Source organism: Prosopis cineraria, unplaced genomic scaffold (genome assembly GCF_029017545.1).
Source record: "Prosopis cineraria cultivar Desert tree isolate PC_DT_omini unplaced genomic scaffold, ASM2901754v1 PC1002, whole genome shotgun sequence".
NCBI lineage: Eukaryota > Viridiplantae > Streptophyta > Magnoliopsida > Fabales > Fabaceae > Prosopis > Prosopis cineraria.
In genome coordinates, this window is record NW_026556327.1 from 16,948 (window position 1) to 37,961 (window position 21,014).

Genomic DNA, 21,014 nt, shown 5'->3' on the forward strand with positions numbered 1-21,014 from the left:
AAAATTGATCCTAAAAAATATTGAAAAAAAATTACAAGGATGGGCCCAACATTTTTTATTATAGCACAAAAGCTTAGGTCAACTTTGATAATTTTTCCCATAGTTAAGAATAAAATAAAATCAAAATTTTGCTTAGTGAAATTCAAATCCTAAACCTTTATCAAATTATTCTAAATTTTAATTTAATTATATTTATTTTATTTTATATTATTTTTTATTAAATTTGGGTCTTAAAATTTCAAGATGTTACAAATTGAGTCTGTAAAAATAAAAAAAATTAAGTTATCTAATTATAGTTACATGTAGAAAATTATAAGGAAGTTTGAATTATATAATAACCTTGTCAAATGACTCAATGAGATATAGAAGCCATGTAACAAAAGTCCTTTCTGCATCTTTGACTAATACAATATTTTCATTAAAAGGTATTGGTAACTTGGCATCATCATTAGTGCAAATGTCTATAGAAACTCGTAATGTGCCAGAATGTAATGGAATTTTATGTAAAATGCCTTCAATGAAATTGTAAATAGTGCCCACAGCAATTGCATTTTTAAAGGAAATTTTTGTATACAATTTGCATTTTGATTCCCCTTAGGAACAAAGAAAATTTTTAACAATTTATATTATAAAAATAATAATATAATTAAGGTAGTCTAGAAAAATTACTACCAAAAGGAGAGATGGGTGGTTTGACATGAAAGTACAGCTATCCCTCAAATTAGGGCTTTCAATTGCTGGAATTCTCACTAGGCCCTATCGCATCATATCATTCATTTGCTCAAATAATTTTTTATTTTGTTCTTGTAATTGATGATATTATTCTTCATAATGCTACTTGAGCATATTTTGTTCCAGCATATGTTATTGAAATGCATTCATTTCCTCCTTCAACTTAGCAATTACACTCTTGTTTGAGCATCTTCGGCCCCTAAAATAAGTGGTTTAGATAACATCAAAACCAACCCCTCTAACATGACCTGGGACTTCTAGAACATTTAATGCTCTATTGAAGATATCTTCACAGCCAAATTGTTGTGCTTCTTCTAATCTTTCTTGTGACAAATTTTGCTATTATATAAAATATTAGATTTAGTCTGCCAAATAACATATTAGATTTAAACATGAATTGAATACAAATACTTACACAAGTCTACCAAACTTGCCTCACATTTTTATCTTCAATTTCACCTTTTGAATTTAGTTGTCCTTCAACCCAAACCTCATGTCTTGTAAGTTGTTCACAATTTAAATTATCTTTTTTTATCTACATATGAAAATAATTAACTAAATTCATAAATAACTTAAATATATATAATAATTATTGAATATAAGGTATGTACTTTCTCTTGTTTAATGAATGCGTATCCTTTCCGTCCCCTTCTGAAGCGATATTTTTGGCTTTCCACTAATTGACAGTATCGCTTGCTTTTTAGCTATTAAAATTCAAATTGAATTCATGTTAATTTTATATAAGTAAAACTATATTTAATTGGCCAAATCTAGTATTAATTACCTTAAATTCTTCTATTGTGTGAACCAAAATAAATTCATCCCAATCTTCTTAGTTTTTTGAGGTATAATCATTACTTTTTTTTCAAAAGTACCCCTATTAATAAATGATTTTATATTTATTATAAGGTATTTAACAGGGGTAAATATGAAAAGATAGGGTTAATTTGAAAGTAGGTAACTACTTTATTAGGGGGCGAGATTCGGTTAAAAATACCTTATATTATTTTAATGGAGGGAGTAGTTACTAAAAATGTGATTATCTCAATCGAATATGTGAAATCAGATGTAAGTCTGGCAAATCCATTAATTAAGCCCCCAGAGAAGAAACAGATTACAAAAAACATCGAGAGGAATGTGACTTAAGCCAATTTGAAACTAAAAGTGATGGTAACCCAACTTTTGTGATTGGTAATCCCATGAAGAAGGTTTATATAGGTAAAATAAGTCATTTGTTAGTTTTGCTAAAACAAAAAATATTTTATCCCCTTCTTATAATGTATGAGAAAGTGCTAGAATGCATTGTCAGTGAGGCTAAGCAAAGCTCTTATGCTATATTTGGATGCATAGGAATTTAGATTTAGATTTAAATTTGATCCAAATCATTTGTTTGGGTGATTACAAATGTATGGACTCAAATCTAAGTCCAACTTCTACCTTAATTTCTTTATAATTTAAATCCTATCTTAATCTCTTTATAATTTGATTGGCCTATCGGTGGTGCCAAAAAAAAACCAAATTGCCAGTAGTGACTAGGACCGAACTACCACTACCACTAACCAGGACTGGAATACTAACTTCCACCAAAATTAGACCGCTAGTGCCAACTAGGACTGGAGTGTAAGTGACAATTATGACCACAAAGCCAACTTTCATCAAGACAAGACCACTGGCGCCAGTCAAGACAAGACCGCCACCGCTAACTAGGACCAGAGTGCAGGCAACAATTAGGACTACGCGGCCAACTTTCACTAAGATCAAACCATCAACACCAACCAATCTTTTGTCTTAAACTTGGTCAGCACCAACGATCTTGTAATTAGGGTCGGGCTTATTCTAATTAAGCTTAAAGTATCCTAACTTTTAAAAAAAGCCCATATAGTCAATCACGGTCCTAACTTCTTTCTAGTGGGTTTGGGAGGCCTGGCCTAAATTATCATCTCTATACACATGTAGAGTAGTAATTCTTGTAGCCAAGCTTATTTAAGTCAAACTCAATTCAAGTCAGGCTTTTAAAAAAGCTGATATAATCAAATTCAACCTTAACTTTTTTTAGGCAGGTGGCTTCTTAGGTTTGGCTCGAATTACCGACTCTAAGTACTAGTGGTTCGATCTCAGTGGGAGTCAAATGTCTAATCCTTGTCTTTGCCTACACTCTAGGCCTGATTGGTACTATCAGTCTTGTCTCGATTGTGTCAATGGTCAGGCCCCAATTGGTGCCAACAGTCTACTCCTAGTGGAAGTTAGCCATCCAGACCACCAATTTTGACTAGGACAGGGCTGCCAATATTGTTCAATTTAAAATTTGGATTTTTACCTAAGATCCAAATAAAGGATTTTAATATTATAATCTAAAATTTTTTATATTATGCAAATAAAGAATTTAGAACCTATAAATTTCAAATGTTAGATTTCAAATATGAGATTTCAAATCCAAATCTCTAACCCAAATTTACCCATCCAAACACAACCTTAATGATTTCATATTCCTTACAGAAGGTGTATTTATTATAAATACATTTGATGAAATCACCTAGACGAATATAGAGTGGGGCCGCTCCTATGAGGTTGTAGTGAAATCTCTAAAGCATTTGTTGGCGTACTAGACGTGCATGATCGTCAAAGTGCAAAATTGTTGTTAACAATGGAAATTGTAGGGGTATAATCTGATTGATAAGGCCTCTAGTATATGCCCAAGAGTTGTTAGTTCGTGGAAGCAAGCCTCATTGACTTCTCTATATACTAAGCAATATTGGTCAAGATATAGTTCACCAAAAGTTACTAGATTCAAAATTGTTATACTCATGGTTGTAAATTAGATGTTCATGTTCCTTTTGACACATGTGGGTGATTATTGGAGTTTTTTTGTGTTTGTGTATCAAAAGAAATCTTACATTGCTCAAACTTGAGAAAGCTTTAGTGTTTATACTAAAATGAAAATTTGAGCAAGTAGATGGTTGAGAAGAGAAGTAGACTCATGCATATAATAATGGACCAATATAGTTATTAAAGGATAATAAGTTATATGCGAAAATTAGCAAATGTGAGTTTTGGCTAAGGGAAATAAGATTTCTTGGTCATGTGGTGTTAACAAAAGGAATTGCTATGGATCCACACGAGGTGGATGCTGTGTTGAAATGGGAACCACCCACCTCAATAATAGAGATTAAAAGTTTCTTGGGATTGGCAGGCTACCATCGGTGATTCATTCAAGGATTTTCACAAATTGCATCCCTTTAACTAAGTTGACCTGAAAGGATCAGCCATATGTGTGGACCGATAAGTACGAGTTGACATTTCAAGAGTTAAAGAAGAAATTGATGTCTACTCTAGTACTCATTATCCCTAATCCTCAATTGCCATATGTAGTTTACATAGATGCATCGTTGAGATGTTTAAGGTGCGTTTTAATGCAAGATGGTCAAGTTGTTGCATATGCCTCAAGACAATTGCGATTGTATGAGGAGAATTACCTGACCCATGATCTAGAGTTAGTAGCAGTGGTTTTTTCCTTGAAAATTTGGTAACACTATCTCTATGGGTCTATGTTTGAAGTATTTAGTGATCACAAAAGTTTGAAGTACTTAGTGGATTAAAAGGAATTGAACATGAGGAAACATAGATGGATAGAATTTCTCAAGGACTATAACTAAGATCAAATACCATCCAGGTAAGGCCAATGTAGTGGCAAGTGCACTAAGCAGGAAAATGGTGCATGTTGCTTATTTGATAGTTCAAGAGTATCAATTACTTGAGACTTTCTTATATATTCAAAGGAAAGCATCTCAGATGACATTATACAATGTGCATTCTACGGTCATAACCAGTGAATTCTAGAAACAATTACAAACTACTCAGTTTGAGGATGAGTATCTACTCGAGATCTGTGAGGATATTGAAGAGAGGAGACCCACAAATTTTAGATTCAATGATGATAGATTTGTGACTTATCGGGATCATATTTGTGTGCCAATTGATAAGGAAATAAGGAAGACGATCCTAAAGGAGGCACACCGTAGTGAGTAAACTATTTACCCTAGTGTCAAATTGAGCAAGAATGAAGAAAATGTAGTGGTGGCCAAAAATGAAGAAAGATGTGACAGAGTTTGTGATTAGGTGTTTGACGTGCCAAAAGGTTAAGATTAAGCACCAAAAACCTGGTGGTGTGTTGCAACCACTAGAGATCCCAGATTAGAGGTGGGATAGCATATTAATGGATTTCATCACTGGATTGCCTAGAACTCAAGCGAGCCATGATACAATATGGGTGATTGTAGATTAGTTAATGAAGTCAACGCATTTCTTGGCAGTGAAGACTACATGTTCACTTAAGAAGTATGCTGAGGTCTATGTAAATGAAATAGTGAGACTTTATGGGGTGCTAAAGGACATTGTCTCTGACTATGATCTGAGGTTCACATTGAACTTCTGGAGAGCATTGCATAGAGCACTAAGTTGAAATGTAACATGGCCTATCACCCACAGATGGACAGCCAACTGAGAGGACTATCCAAATGCTTTAGAATATGTTACAAGCTTGTGCTTTAGAGTTGAGAGGTAGTTGGGATGCACATCTACCATTAGCAAAATTTGCTTACAACAACAGTTTTCATTTTAGCATTAGAATAGCTCGGTATGAGGCATTATATGGAAGAAGATATCGATCACCTCTGTGTTGGATAGAATTGAGCGAGATAAGTTTGTTGGGTCCATATTTGGTAGACCAAACCACCTAAAAGATGCAGTTGATTAAGCAAAAGTTGTTGACAGCCCAGAGTCAACGAAAGAGCGATGCGAATCGATGTAGAAGACCGTTGGAGTTTCTGGTTGGCGATCATGTGTTTTTGAGGGTCACAGCAATGATTGGTATTGGGAGATCAATAAAGGCTAAGAAATTGACTCCTAGGTTTGTTGGTCCCTTTAAGATTTTGGAGAAGTTGGGACCTACTACCTATCGGATTGCCTTACCATCGAGTTTATCAAGTGTTCATGATATGTTCCATGTGAGTCAGCTCAAGAAATATCAACTCCATCCTTCTCATGTTATCAAGTTGGAAGAGATGAAACTCCAGGAAAACTTGACCTATCGAGCTGAACTAGAGCAGATTGTAGATATGAAAGATTGACAATTGAGAAACAAGACCATTTGATTGGTTAAGGTCTTTTGGAAGGGTATGACTCTTGGTGCTATGACTTAGGAGATCGAGGATAAAATGAGGCAACTATATCCCCAATTATTTACACAAGTGTGTGTTTGAGCAAGATTCTGAATTTTGAAGGCAATGAAAAATATTTTTCATTGTAGTATGGCCATACATTTTTTCAGTCTTACTCATCGAGGGGCCCAGTAATATCTCTCACTTAATGTGAGGGACAAATTTCATTTTGATCACTCATATTCCTTTGCATAAATATCACTAAACTCAATCATAACCTTTATGATTACCCGATCAAAGGTGACTTTTGACTAGGTCAAAGTTCAATAGCCATCATATAGGAATCCATGATGATCTCAGGTCAAAGGGCTTAGTGATATAGTTACATATGAAATATGCTTATGACTTGTACCATGCAGCTTTCTCATAGCGAGTCAGTCTAGCACCTTATACTCTTTCAAGTGCCTATGACTTTAATTTGTATCTTTATAATTAATCAAAGTCATACCAATCTTGTTTCATCTATGATCCCTCATATATGACCGATCAGGGACATTGAGGACAATCACTATAGTTTGTCCAAAGATACAGTAATCATATTGAACATGCAATTGTTATGATAATAAAAGAGAAATTCATTAAATAATAATATATATAGTATAATGGGTATTATATTTGAAGACAAATAGAGATCTGGCTTTTTCCCCTTATGTGAGTTAGATGCGGTGCCAATCATTTTATTCACCATTAATTACCTTTAATATTAAAATTCAAAAACAGTTTCTATAAATGTGCTCAAGGTTGTTTGTAGATACACATTGCTCAAGAGTCTTCGAGCTCTTCTCTTTTGCATCATAAGTTCTTCCTATCTTGAATTATTTCTATTGTTCTATCACTCTATTCATTTTATAAGAGAGTTTCACTTAATCTTGGGTCGCTCCGACAATTGTGTTGAAATTGCTCTTAAAAATAGTATCTTTTTCAGCACGATTTAGAATAATTTTTTTACAAAATATGCCTATACCTTTTAGCTTAGTTATTGTTTATAATTGTTCTTGTATATGCTTCATGGCAATGTAGTAATTAAACTTCCAAACATCATGGTCCCTCTCTTGTATCTTGAATTGCCTACCATGTCAGTAGAAACATCAGATAATGCATAGGGAGTCTTATGATTATATATTTTTCCTTGTTTTTGTTTGTCATGTTTTCTGATGGAAATAGTGAAAGGATTGAATGGTGGTTATAAGAGGTGATGGTTATCTGCAACGTGATTCATGATAAGGAAACTATTTGAAGAGAAAGTACCATTCATGATGCTTATTCAGAGGATCCTTACAATTGTTGAAATCTGAGCTTGATTTGCCAAATTGGAAGCTCAGCTTTTTCTTTGGGTGGGGTTTATGAAAAAGAATCTGACATTTTTCTTCGGTTGAATTATTTATATGTGACCAATAGCAATGAGATTTAATGTATTGGCTCATGAATTGCAATCAAGTTAAAGAAAATATCCATTACTGTAATAGCATGTTATTATAAATGATAATTGTCTAATTGTCAATACCCTTAATTAAGTTATAAATGTATAACATTTGAAACTTGAGAGTATTTTATAAATTTTATGGAATCTCTTAATAAATTTTTTTATATGAGACTTAGATGTAATTTTTCCTCATTTTTTTCAATTTGATTTTTGATTCTATTTGGGTTGTCTGCTCTTTTGTCATTATCATTATGCCTTGTATTACGATTCTTCATTTCTGAAAATATTTATTTGAAATAAAGTATGCTAATATTTTTCTCCGTTTTGTATTTTGATGGTATCTTTTCCTATTTTCTTGCAGTGGCGTTCACTACAAGTTTCAGAAAACACAAGATTATTGCATCCTTATATAATGTTTGTAAATAATATTATGAATTAACATTATGACGCCGGTAAAAAAAAAAAAAATTGCGTCATGATACTATTACCCACTTAAGATTTCTAATTTGCGAAAGAAATTATGCTATTTTTCTCGTTCATTATTTGATTAATTCACTTATTATTTGTATAATCAAGAATTATGATTATAAGTTTTGGTAAAATGCAATCTCAACAATAATGAATATAACATAAAAATAAAATAAAATAAAAATTTTGGTGTTAAATGATCAAAATAAAAATAAAATAATCCATCACAATATAATTGGTAGAACCTAATTCCACAATAGATTTTCCAAATCAAAATTATTCCCACATACTCCCTCCAAACCACAATATAAATCATAATTAATTAATTCATGATTTATAAATAATGTTAGTTAAAACTTTAACTTCTTAAAAATATTCACATCTTTTTATTCATATTCTTAATAAATACCCTATACAAAAGCCTTGATAATAATAATTAAAATTTCAATATATGATTTTTTTCCTAAAAAAAGTAATAAATAGAGTAGGAACATAGTTGAAAAAATAAAAGTTATTCAATTTTATATTTTGAATTAGGTAAAGTTTCTAAAAAATGCATCATACTGTATACCAAGGGGATCAAAAAATGTATTGCTGATTCGATATGCTCACATTTTTCAGATAAACAGTGAAAAAATAGAGATGAACGTGAAATGGCCCAGATGAGATGATCTGAGAACCATGCAAAGTATTGTTTATAGGCATCGAGATACATCCACTTGTACAGTCAGTTACAACTAACACAAATAGAACATTTGCTATAACCGTACCTATAACTTGATGACAGTACACGTAGACTATGAATTAACTCTCACAAACAAAAGTTCAGAAAAAGGAGAAGAAAAAAAATATATGATTGCTGAGATAAATTCCTGATTAATGGTGTGTATATTTTGAAAACAGGATGATCCATGTTTTCATGCCGTAAATATAAATCCAACATGCTAGCAATATAAATTAATGTTGACTATGCTATCATTCTCTATCAATACTTCCTCTACAGCCCCTACTCAACAAAAAATCTCTCAACCTGTGTTTGAGCCAACAACTTGAACCAAACATGATGGGTTAGCCTGAAAAATTTTAGGATTGAGTTTGAGTTCAGAAAGTTTTCTCTACACTGGATTTATTCTATTATTGGAACTGCCTAAATAAGCTCAAAAAAATCCAAAGTCAAACCCAAACTTGCATGGGAATACCCAAATTTGTTTTCATTATTAATAAAATTAAGATTAACTCACTTAAGACTCACAAACACCCAGTCTGCATATTTCAGTCCTAAATGAAATTTTAATATTCTAATAACTGTTTGTTTCGAATACCTTTTAAAAATATTAAGTAAAAATAAAAACAAGGTTATTTCAAATGCTTTATGTTTGGTCTCACTTTGATAAGGATAGGGGAAAAAAGATGCTATATTATGTTGATTGAAAAACTTTAATTTTCTATAATAAAAATTGAAATTTGTTAAAAAATAAAATAATATTCAACTGGGCAAACCCAAAAGCCTAAAGTATATGAGCTTTATATGTTTATGTATTTTACAGCCTGGCCCAAATATGCCCGCCCCATCTGAAGTGCTGACTCTAAACTGCATGCCCGCAGGCCCGGTAGAACCAGTGTTCAATATTTTCTGCTCCAAATCGGGGGCAGAAAATCATTCTCCATAGATTATTAGTAGACGCCTTCATCTGCAATAAGTGAAAAGGAGTTAAGCATGATAATATTTAGAAGCTGACGACATTGAAAAACGCCAAAGCTAAATATTCAAATAGAAGATGATCAAAGTGAATTAAAAAAAAAAAAATGGCACTTGCAATTAACCATTAAAGTGATGTTCAAGCGGACAATACCTTCCCCGTCATCCACATCATTGTAATCATCTTCATCATCGTCAAAATATTCATTCTGCAAGAGCAAGGTATTAGTTCGAGTGTAACATTTTGTTTTCTAATTTAAGCTTTCCAACACAATCATAAACATAGATATTGCAATTTTACAATTTATATTGCAAAACAGTGACATAAAGAAAGAGGATTGCTGAATTAGTGACTTGACTCATCAATCTTCAACAATAAACCTCAAACTACAGGAAGTTATTAAGCCTCTTATATGTCATATTAGGAAAATTGCAAAGCACATGGTGTAAGCACTCATATAATTGTTCAAAAGTCAAAACTTCAAGTTTATACTGCCATGTGATTTAATGGAAAAGGAAAAAGAAGGCGCCCCATGGTTATTATAAGAGAATGAGGGATTTGAGATAACTGCTGAGGAATGGAATTTGCAACAAAAAAACAGACTAATTTTGAATGAGTCAATAAGATAATAATATGAAAGAAAATTATGACATCAAAGTCAAGGCCATTTCAGAACCTGATTGTAGTCATCATCACTAAGTTCTTCCTCGCCCTCCTCATTTTCTGCATTTTCATCATCTTCTTCGTTTTCCCCTTCTTTCTTTTCCTTTTCACCTTTATCTTCCTGGCCCTGCAGAAAAAAGAATCATTGACAAAGGATTTGGGAACCACTGCACGAGTGAAGTAGCCCTATACTGTTTCATATCGGTAAATGCAAATATCATCTTATATTGGATCAGAGCCGCTATTTCATACAATATTGGTCAAGGGCACAGGACTAAGTTTACATTTGACAGGGAGGGAACCATCCGCCTTCATTTATCAAACCAAAATTATATTAGAAGAGTTGTGGTGTGTTTAAATTAATGGAAATTTGAATTTGAACCAAATCCCTCATTTAGATAAAAAAAAAAAAAGAAATTATGGATTAAGATTTCATTCAAATACAAATCCTTTGAAATTCTCTCCACACTCTAGTCATTTGAAATTCAAGCAATTTCAAATCTCTTATTCTCTTCACATTTTCACTATTAATGTCTTTTTAATTCTCATCTCTTCACATTTTTTGTTGATTTGAAAATAAAAGTAAACTCCGCCTACGTTTATAGCTGGTCCCAAGCCCAAGTAAAGGAAAAGAGTTGTGTTAGCCCATCAACAGCCAACGTAAAATTTTCTTAAATCTATCATGAACATGGACAATAGATGTTATAATGCTAATGTTAGGTCACTGCCTATAAGTAATACGTTACATGGCTCGAGCACAATGATAAGTAAGTTAGAGCCGCTGCATCGGCACTCGAATGTAGTATTAAATGAGCAAGGGCTACCGCATCATTCTGGACATGCGTAGCTAAAGAAATTAGTCCATGAGAGCAAGATTAAATTTGTTACTTGGAATGTTAGGACATTGAATTGCAAATAATCTGTAGAAGTTGTAGGGGTTATGATTTAAAGAAAAATCAATATCCTATACCTGCAAAAAACAAAACGGCGTGGAGAAGAAGTTAAGGTATTCAAGGTTTCAAACTTTGGTATACAGAAAAAGTAAACACACGCAATGGAGTAGGCATCATTATTGATAAGGAGTGGAAGAAGAACCTTATAGAAGTTAACAGAATTAACGACAGATTATTTCCTTAAAAATGATAGTTAAACGTCAGATTGTTAATATTGTTAGTACTTATATGCCTCAAGTCGGGACAGAAGCTAGTTTTAAGGAATTATCTTGGTAAGACTTGGAAGGGTTGATTCAATACATACCACAGTGAAAAGATTTTATTAGAAAAAATTTTAATAGGCATGCAGGAGAGAGGCTAGTCAGTATGCGAGGGTGCATAGTGATTTTAGTTTTGGAGAGCTAAACAATAAAGGACAAACTCTTCTTGATTTCTCATTGGCATATAATTTTAAAATTGCCCAGTATGCGAGAGTGCATAGTGGTTTTAGTTTTGGAGAGCTAAACAATAAAGGACAAACTCTTCTTGATTTCTCGTTGGCATATAATTTTAAAATTGCCAACACTTATTTCAAGAAGAAAGATGAGCATCTCATCATTTACAAAAGTGGAGCCTCAAAGTCATAAATTGATTTTCTTTTAGTTAGAAATATGGATAAGATTGGACTACATCAGGGATCATCTCTGAGTCCTTATTTGTTCAACTTGATTTTAAATGTTTTGACGGAACATATTCAAGAGGAAATCCCGAAATGTATGCTCTTTGCGGATGATATAGTTCTTATAGCAGAGACAAGAGAAGAGGTTAATTGCAAACTTGAGTTATGGAGGAGGACATTGGAGTCGAAAGGTCTTCGTCTGAGTAGAACTAAGACGGGAATATTTATATTATAAATTTGGTAAAGGACTATTCGAAAATAATTTGGAAGTGAAATTGGGAGATCAAATTATACCTCAAGTGGAAAAGTTTAAATATTTGGGAGCCATTATTCAAAATGATGGCGAAATTAGTGGAGATATTTCACATAGAATTCAAGTTGGGTGGTTTAATTGGAGAAAAGCTAAAGGAGTTATTTGTGACCGTAAGGTGCCTAATAAACTTAAAGGAAAGTTTTATCGTACTGCTATCAGACCGGCAATGTTATATAGTAGTGAATGCGGGCTCTAACGGGACAGCAAGAGCATAAAGTTGGAATAGCAGAGATGAGAATGTTACGATGGATGTGCGGACATACACGTAAAGATAAAATTCGAAATGAGCACATACGTGAAAAAGTGAGGGTGGCACCTATTGAGGAAAAAATGGTAAAAAATCGGTTGAAATGGTTTGGGCATGTACAAAGAAGACCAAGGGAGGCACCAGTGAGAAGAGTGGAACATATAACTTTGAGTCCGATTAAGAGAGGTAGAGGAAGGCCTAAGAGAACACTCTTGGAAGTTGTTGAACGTGATCTCTTAATTAATAATATTTCTAAAAGCTTAATAAATGATAGAGCACAATTGGCGTCTTGCAATCCATGTAGCCGACTCCACCTAGTGGGATAAAGGCTTGTTGTTGTTGTTGTTGTTGTAGAAATATGGATAAAAGACTCTGTAAAAATTGCAAGGTAATTCATGGAAATGCTGTAACGACACAACATAAGGTCCTTATTCTTGATGTGTGTATTATGAGTGAAATTCAAAAACGTCAACAAGTAATAATACCAAGATTAGGTAGTGGCAATTAAAAGGTAAGAAACAAAATATTTTCAAAAAGAATCTTTTGGATAAAGAAATTTGGAAATCTCAAGAAAGTACTAACATCTTGTGAGAGGATATGACTAAAAAGATAAGGAAGATTGTAAAAGTAGTTTTGAGAGAATCAAAAAGTTTTGGTCCGAGAAATAAAGAGTCTTGGTGGTGAAATAATAGTATACAGGACAAAATCAAATATAAGAAGAACTGCTTTAAAGCCATTGTGTAACAATGAGAAAAATTAGGAAAGGTACCGTATGACTAAAAAGAAAACTAAGAGTTATGAGTGAAACTTGTTTTAAAGCTTTTGACAAACTTTACAAGAGCCTTAAGACAAAGGAAGGAGAATGAAACATTCATAAGATTACTAAGAGTAGAGAAAAAATCAAGAAATTTAGAACAGGTAAGATGTATAAAGGATGAAGAGGAAAGAATTTTAGTTACAGATGATGAAATTAAAAATAGATGGGAGACTTACATTTTCAAACTTTTCAATGATGGAGAAGGTTAGTAACTGGTGAAGGAAAACAAAATTTGTTATTCTATCGAATACTACGTGATAAGTAAAAAAAGCTCTTAAGAAAATGGCAAATAATAAATCCAACGAACCTAATTGTATATCTATTTAAGTATGAAAATGTTTAGGTAAAAAATGGGTGAGATGGTTAACTAAGTTATTTAATGTGATTTTATGGTTCAAGAAAATGCCTGACGACTGGAGGAGAAGTACATTAATTCCTATTTATAAAAATAAAGGGAATATTCATAATTATACTAACTATAAAGGGATTAAACTCATAAGCCACAATGAAATCATGAAAAAAAGTAATTAAACATAAGTTGAGATTGAAAATAAGTAATTCTGAGAATTAGTTTGGTTTTATACCAGATAGATCGAATACAGAAATGATTTATCTACTAAGAGAATTAATGAAAAAATATCATGCAAAGATAAAGATTTACATATATTTTTTATTGACTTGGAAAACACTTATGACCGTATACTAAGAAGTGCTTTGAAAAGCCTTGAAAAAGAAGGAAGTACGGATTGCTTATATTAAAATTATACAAGATATGTATGAGAGGATTAAAAACTAGTATAAGAACATCTAGTAGTCAAACAAAAGACTTTCCTATAAAGATTGAATTACATCAAGAATCATTTTTGAGTCCTTATCTATTTAATTTGGTCCTAAATGTTTTAATGGGACATATTTAAGGGAAAATTCTCAAATGTTTGATCTTCACAGATGATATAGTTCTTATAGCAGATACAAGAGAAGATACTAATTCTGAACTTAAGTTATGAATGAGGACATTGGAGTTGAAAGGTTTCCGACTGAGTAAGAGTAAGACAGAATATTCATATTGTAAATTTGATAAGAGATTAATCGACAGTAATTTGGAAGTGAAATTAGGAGATCAAATTATACCTCAAGTGTAATGGTTTTGATATTTGGGAGCTATTATTCAAAATGATGGCGAAATCAGTGAGGATATTTCACATAGGGTTCAAGTTGGGTGATTTAATTGGAAAAAAGCTAAATGAGTTATTTGTGACCGTAAGGTGCTTAATAAACTTAAAGGAAAGTTTTATCGTACTGTTATCAGATCGGCTATGTTATATAATAGTGAATGCCGGGCTCTAACGGGACAACAAGAGTATAAAGTTGAAGTAATAAAAATGAGAATGTTATGATGGATGTGCACACACGCAAAGACAAAATTCAAAATGAGCACGTAAACGGAAAAGTAAGAGTAACACCTATTGAGAAAAAAAGGTAGAAAATTATTTGAGATGGTTTGAACATGTACAAAGAAGACCACGGGAAGCACCAGTGAAAAAAGTGGAACATATAACTTTAGGCCCTGTTAAGAGAGGTAGAGGAAGGCTTAAAAAACACTCTTGGAAGTTGTTGAATACGATTTTTTAATTAATAATATTTTTAAAAGCTTGGTAAATGATATAGCACAATAGCGTCTTGCAATCCATGCAGCCAACCTCACCTAGTGAGATAAAAACTTGTCGTTGTTGTTGTAAAAAATAAAAGTAAACTCATCACTCCTGATCTTTCATTTTCATTTTGAATGTAAAACTCATTTTTTTTCTTCATTTGAAATTTTTTGAACTACACAACCAAAGGATTTTAAATACATGAATTTTAAATGTGAGATTTAAAACAAGATTCTAAATCTAAAATTTAAATCCAAATCCATAAATCTAAATGCTATTTAAAAGTATTTAAAAAAAAAACCTACAAAACCACCTCCCAGCAGTATAGACTTAACTGGTACCAAATTAAATAAGGAATCCATTGGACAAGAACTGTGACAACTGACCACTGTACTGTTACCATGGAAAAATGTTGGCATGATAATTTAAGCTGAGGTACTTTACCTGGGCCTTTTTCTCAAGCTGTTCAAAGAAATCTAGTGCCTTCAAATCTGTCACATAAGCATCTTAAATAAGTCCCATGCAACATCACAAATCTATATGTCTATAATATAATTCTATCGTAAGTTAAGAAGGATATGCCTAAAAACCAAAGTTCACACTTAATGCAAGTCCGGCACAACGTGACAAAATCTAATAATTGGAATCCAATTTTGGCAGCAGGTGAAGCTCTGCAACATTTATGTATCTCATTACATTTTTCATGGAAAATTTGCCATTAAAATATACTGTTTATTTATCAAAATAACTCAATGATATATATATGATAGAACCAGTAATAGAAGTTTCAACATGATTTTTTTAAGAGGGAGAGATCTATTTGCACTATGAAGATGAACTTCTGCGCCAACGTTAAAATGAATACGTGGCTCCAATTAGCAAACAACTGACAACTTTTAACAAAATAAATACAAACAAAAGGCATGTGAAATCATCAAACCTGACTCTGGGTTCCACCGGAAATTTTTCCGCTTTGACATACGTCTTGCTGCACCTAAAAATACCATATGGAGATTTGGTGAATCTTCATGAAAATGAACCTAAAAGATTAGAAGTGTAATATATTTGTGGAATTCAAAACATGACTATTGTATGTATTCCATCATACATACCTTGAGTCAACTCCTTAGGGAAATCTTTGAACTCTAAAACTTGTGAAAGAGAATCGCGAGTAAACACAGTCTTTTGCCTGTCTGAAAATCTTTCCACATCTAGCCTTTGCCTCTCTGACATTTGGACAGATATCAAAATAATGTAAATGAAGCTTAACACAATAAAAGCTAGTATACAGTTGTCAAAGGGAAACTATCATATAATTGGAGCCAAGTATGGAGCAAATATGCAATAGAAAATATGTAATTTTTTAAAAAACTCTATGTCTGGTCTGTCTGGATGCACCTCAAACCAGATTATATATCAAGACCCCTTTAATCCCATCTGATGTGATATGTGGCACTAATTCTGATATGTAAATATTAGGAAATATAAGAATTAGTTAAGTATAGGGGCATAAGAGGTATAATCGTTAATTAGATACTCTATTACTGTATTAGTCCTTAATGGGTCAGCCTATAAATACCCCTATGTCCAGATATGTAGTTGTTGATTTCATTGATGAGAAAGCATACTTTTCAGAAAAGTCTCCTCTATTCTCTTTCCCTCATCTACCTATCTCTCGTATTCTCTCTCTGTCTCTCTTTATCCTAACAGTGGTATCCAGAGCCATTATTTCCTCCCTTCTATGCCCATCACCTGCTCCCAATCAAGGATGACTGATCAAACAGATACAAGACTCACTATTGTTAAAAATCATATCAAAGCTCTTACTACCCAAATCGCAGAACTTGTTCGCACTGTAGAAAAGTCTCGCAATAATCATGAAACAGATTCTAATGATGCAAAAGGACACCATCGATGAATTGGAGGAGGACGCCAACGACAAAGACAAGAAAGGGAATACCAACCTCCTACTAGATTTACCAAGATAGAATTTCCAAGATTTCAGAGAGGGAATGTTCTTGGATGGCTCATGAAGTGCGATCAGTATTTCCAAATTGATAACACCCCAAATGCATGGAAGGTGATGATGCCAATACTCATCTTGATGAGAAGGCCTTTCAATGGCATCAAACCTTCATGCGTACGAGAAGGAGATGTGTGACCAGATGGGCAGAATACTCAAAAGCAATAAAGAACCAATTCATACCCACCTATGAAGCACCCATGGCAGAACTTATGTGACTGCGACAGACAAAGAGTTTAGGAGATTCTAATGATTCCTTCAATGAAATTGTGTGTAAGCTTGACCTAACTAAGGAATATTTGGTGCATACTTATTGGAGGGTTTACAAGAAGAATATGCTAGGCTCGTTAGGTTACTTAAGCCCACACTATTCAAGATGCAAGAAGCTTAGCCTGACTTCAAGAAATACACCTTCGGATATCACACGAAGCAAACATGTGGCCAAGAAAGGTGTCATACACATCACAAGGCAATGCCGTGTCATCTTCGGCAAATTTGCGTCCTACAAATACCTGGGCAGCACCAAAATAGAGCTTCTCACATGATGGGTCTCGCCAAAACACAATTAAAACAGCACAAACCAACATTAGAATCATCAATCGCACAAAGCACAGCCACTAACATAGCAAAAGATTCATCTTTTTCTTCTCACCAATTTATTTATGGGATTAAATCATCAAAATTAACACCAAAGGAGGTGGAACACACAGCACCAAACCGCTATTTTTACTGCCATAAAAAATTTTCTAGGGATCCTAATTGCCCTCAAAGATGCAAGATGCAATGCAATTAATAGAGTTTGATGAAAATCTTGAGGAAGATGAGCTACGATGCGAGGAGACAGACCTTGATGAACAAGAAAATCCTACTGAATGCCATGAAATTTCAATTCATGCCATTGAGGGTAAAGTTAGCTTGAATTCTATGAGACTTCAAGGGTAAGTGGGAGGAGACCCATCCAAATTATCATAGATAATGGAAGCGGCCACGTTTTCTTGATTATGACTTAGCAAAGAAGCTGGGTTGGAGTGAAGAAGATGGATGGGCTGATGCAGTGGTTGCAGGGGCTGGGAAAACTAAAAATATATGGAGTTTGGAAGGCATTTTAAATGGAAAATTGCAATGAGAGGACTTTTTGCCGAGACTTCCGGATAATGAAAATATGCAATTACGATATTGTGTTGGGCTGGGAATGGCTTAAAACGCTTCATTATGCTTTTTAGGATTATATTTCTACTACCATGCATTTCTGGAATTATGGAAAACTGTGTGTTTTGCAGGCACAACCTCCATCAAAATGGCAAATGGTTGATTCCACCAAGTTCTAAATTAAGAATGTAGATGGGTGCCAATTATTTCTACTCCAATTGGCAGAAAGTAGTCAATCTCAGTCTCAAATCCTTGCTGTGCAACCAACAACAACACTTCCAGAGGCTGTTGGTGACCTTTAAAAGTCTTTTTGACGAACCCAAAGGTCTGCCTCCTTTTAGGAAGGGTCATAATCACCCTATTCTTTTACAAGAAAGGACAGATCCTATTAATCTCAAGCCTTATCGTTATTATTCTATTTAAAAGGATCTTATTGAGAAAATGGTGGGAGAGTTGCTAGCTGTAGGTGTGATACAAGAGAGTAGCTCCCTTTTTGCTGCACCTATTGTATTGCTGAAAAAGAAGGATGGCTCATGGCACACGGGTATCGACTAGCATGAGCTTAATAAGAAGACAATCAAAAATAGATATCCTATTCCACTTTGTGGAAGAATTATTTGATGAATTGATGGAAGCTAGGTGTTCACCAAGCTGGATTTGAGAGCCAGATACTATCAAATCTGAATGGAGCCTCAAGACACTCAAAACAGCCTTCCGGTCTTGCTCGGGCCATTATGAGTGCTTGGTTATGCCATTTGGCTTAACCAATACCCCAACAACATTTAGGGAGCCTATTCTTAGACCTTATTTGTGCCACTTTGTTCTTGTTTTTTTCAATGATATTTTAGTTTATAGCCCAGATTTGAATCTGCATGTTCAGCATCGAAGACTAGTGTTTGAAATTTTGCAGAAAAATCACTATTTTATCAAGAGGAGCAAGTGTACATTTGCCAACAATAAAGTGGAATGCTTAGGTCACATCATTAGCAATGGAGAGGTGGCTACTGACCCTCAAAAAATTCAAGCAGTGGTGAATTGGCCTACACCGACTACTATTAAACAATTGAGCTTGCAATTTATGAGAAAGAATTATTGGCAGTTGTACTAGCTATCGAGCATTGGCACCAATACCTTGAACGAAGGAAGTTTATTATCAAAACAGATCAGCAAAGTCTTTGATTTTTGCTGAGTTAGAAATTGAAGACCCCTTTTCAGATGTATTGGGTTACAAAGTTAATGGAGTATGATTATGAGATTCATTACAAAAAGGGGGATGATAACACTACTGCAGATGCTCTTTCTCAACTCTCACAACCTCAGTTGCTTCAATGACTTTAGATACGTCATCTTCGGAATTATTACACAAGCTTGAGGAGAGTTGGGAGTTGGATCCAGATCTCAAGGCCCTTATTTCTGAATTACAAAGACAAGATGGCAGTATTAAGCCTACTCTTGGGATGCAAATTTCTTAGAAGAAATGGAAAGCTGGTGGTCAGTGAAAGTCCAGCTTTGAGGCAATTATTCTAGAATGGTTACATGCCAGTGCTCAAGGGAGACACTCTAGAATAAAAGCCATATATCAGAAAATCAAAGGGTTATTTGGTGGGAGAAAATGCTGCAAGATGTGCTGAAGCAGGATTTTGTCAAAAATTGTGACACTTGTGCCCGCTGTAAATATGAAAGTGTAGCAAGTCCAGGACTGTTACAGCCACTACCAATTCTGAGTAAGGCGTGGAAGAGTGTTATAATGGATTTTATTGAAGGCTCCCCAAATCGAGTGGGAAAGACATCATTCGGATTGTAGTGGATAGAATGAGCAAGTATGCCCATTTTATGGCTCTGTCTCGCCCATTTTATGGCTCTATCTCGCCCATTTTTAGTTTCTACATTAGCTCAAGCATTCTTAGATAATATATATAGATTGCATGGCGCCTCGGTGAGGTGATAAGTGATAGGGACCTGGTGTTTATTAGTAATTTTTGGAAGGAGTTCCTCCAGGTGATTAGAGTGGAGAAGAAGCTTACTTCTTCCTACCATCCTCAAACTAATGGTCAATCCAAGGTGCTCAATTGATGCTTGGAAACTCATTTACGTTGTATGTGTTGGGAAAATCCTAAAGAATGGAGTAGATGGTTACCACTTGCTGAATGGTGGTATAATACTAGTTTTCATACTTCTATCAAAGCTACTCCCTATGAATTACTTTATGGGCAGAAACCTTCCTTTCTCTATATATTCCTTATTTGCCTACAACAGCAATTGTTGAAGTTGTGGATAGGAGTTTTGAAGCAAGGGAACACATGATTGGAGTCTTAAAACATCATTTGCACAGGGCAACGAATTTAATGAAGCAAAGGCCTGATTTGAAAAGATCTGATCGAGAGTTTGAAGAAGGTCAATGGCTGTTTTTGAAGTTATAGCCTTATAGACAAATATCTATTGCCTCTAGAAGCACTCAAAGCTAGCACCAAGGTATTGTGGGCCTTATAAAGTGCTCAAGAGAATTGGGAAGGTTGCCTACAGACTGGAATAACCTCCTAGTTCTAGAATCCATTCCACTTTTCATGTTTTCTCCTCAGGTTATGCCCTGACCAGTCAGTGAAGCAGAGACATCCGCCTGATGAATGGCCAGAAATTCCAGAATTGTTATTTCCTGAGAAGATACTGAACAAACAAGTGGGAAGAAAGAATGGAAGGATTATTACTTAAGTGTTAGTTCAGTGGAAAGGCTTGTCAGATGAGGAAGCTACATGGCTGTCTCAGTTTAAATTTCAGAAGCAGTTTCCAGATTTTTCTCTTGTTGATCCTTGAGGGCAAGGATGTTGGGGAGGGGAGTATTGATATATAAATATTAGGAAATATAGAATTAGTTGAGTATAGGGGTATTAGAGGTATAATTGTTAATTAGGTACTCTGTTACTGTATTAGTCCTTAATGGGTCAGCCTATAAATGCCCCTAAGTCCAGATATGTAGTTGTTGTTGATTTCATTTATAAGAAA

At 34.0% G+C, this 21,014-nt stretch overlaps 1 protein-coding gene across 1 annotated transcript; it reads right to left on the reverse strand.

The window, feature by feature from the left end:
• Window positions 1-9,236: 9,236 nt before the first annotated feature.
• LOC129299022 (uncharacterized) lies at window positions 9,237-17,461 on the reverse strand. The gene is made up of 10 exons (XM_054937468.1): window positions 17,277-17,461; window positions 16,807-16,974; window positions 16,640-16,695; window positions 16,511-16,594; window positions 15,955-16,068; window positions 15,783-15,836; window positions 15,287-15,333; window positions 10,216-10,329; window positions 9,693-9,747; window positions 9,237-9,530 (listed from the first exon to the last, which is right to left on the reverse strand). Exons 1-10 carry the CDS (start codon window positions 17,459-17,461, stop codon window positions 9,514-9,516), a joined length of 894 nt encoding a protein of 297 aa, XP_054793443.1. The 3' UTR covers window positions 9,237-9,513.
• Between the last annotated feature and the right edge of the window lie 3,553 nt (window positions 17,462-21,014).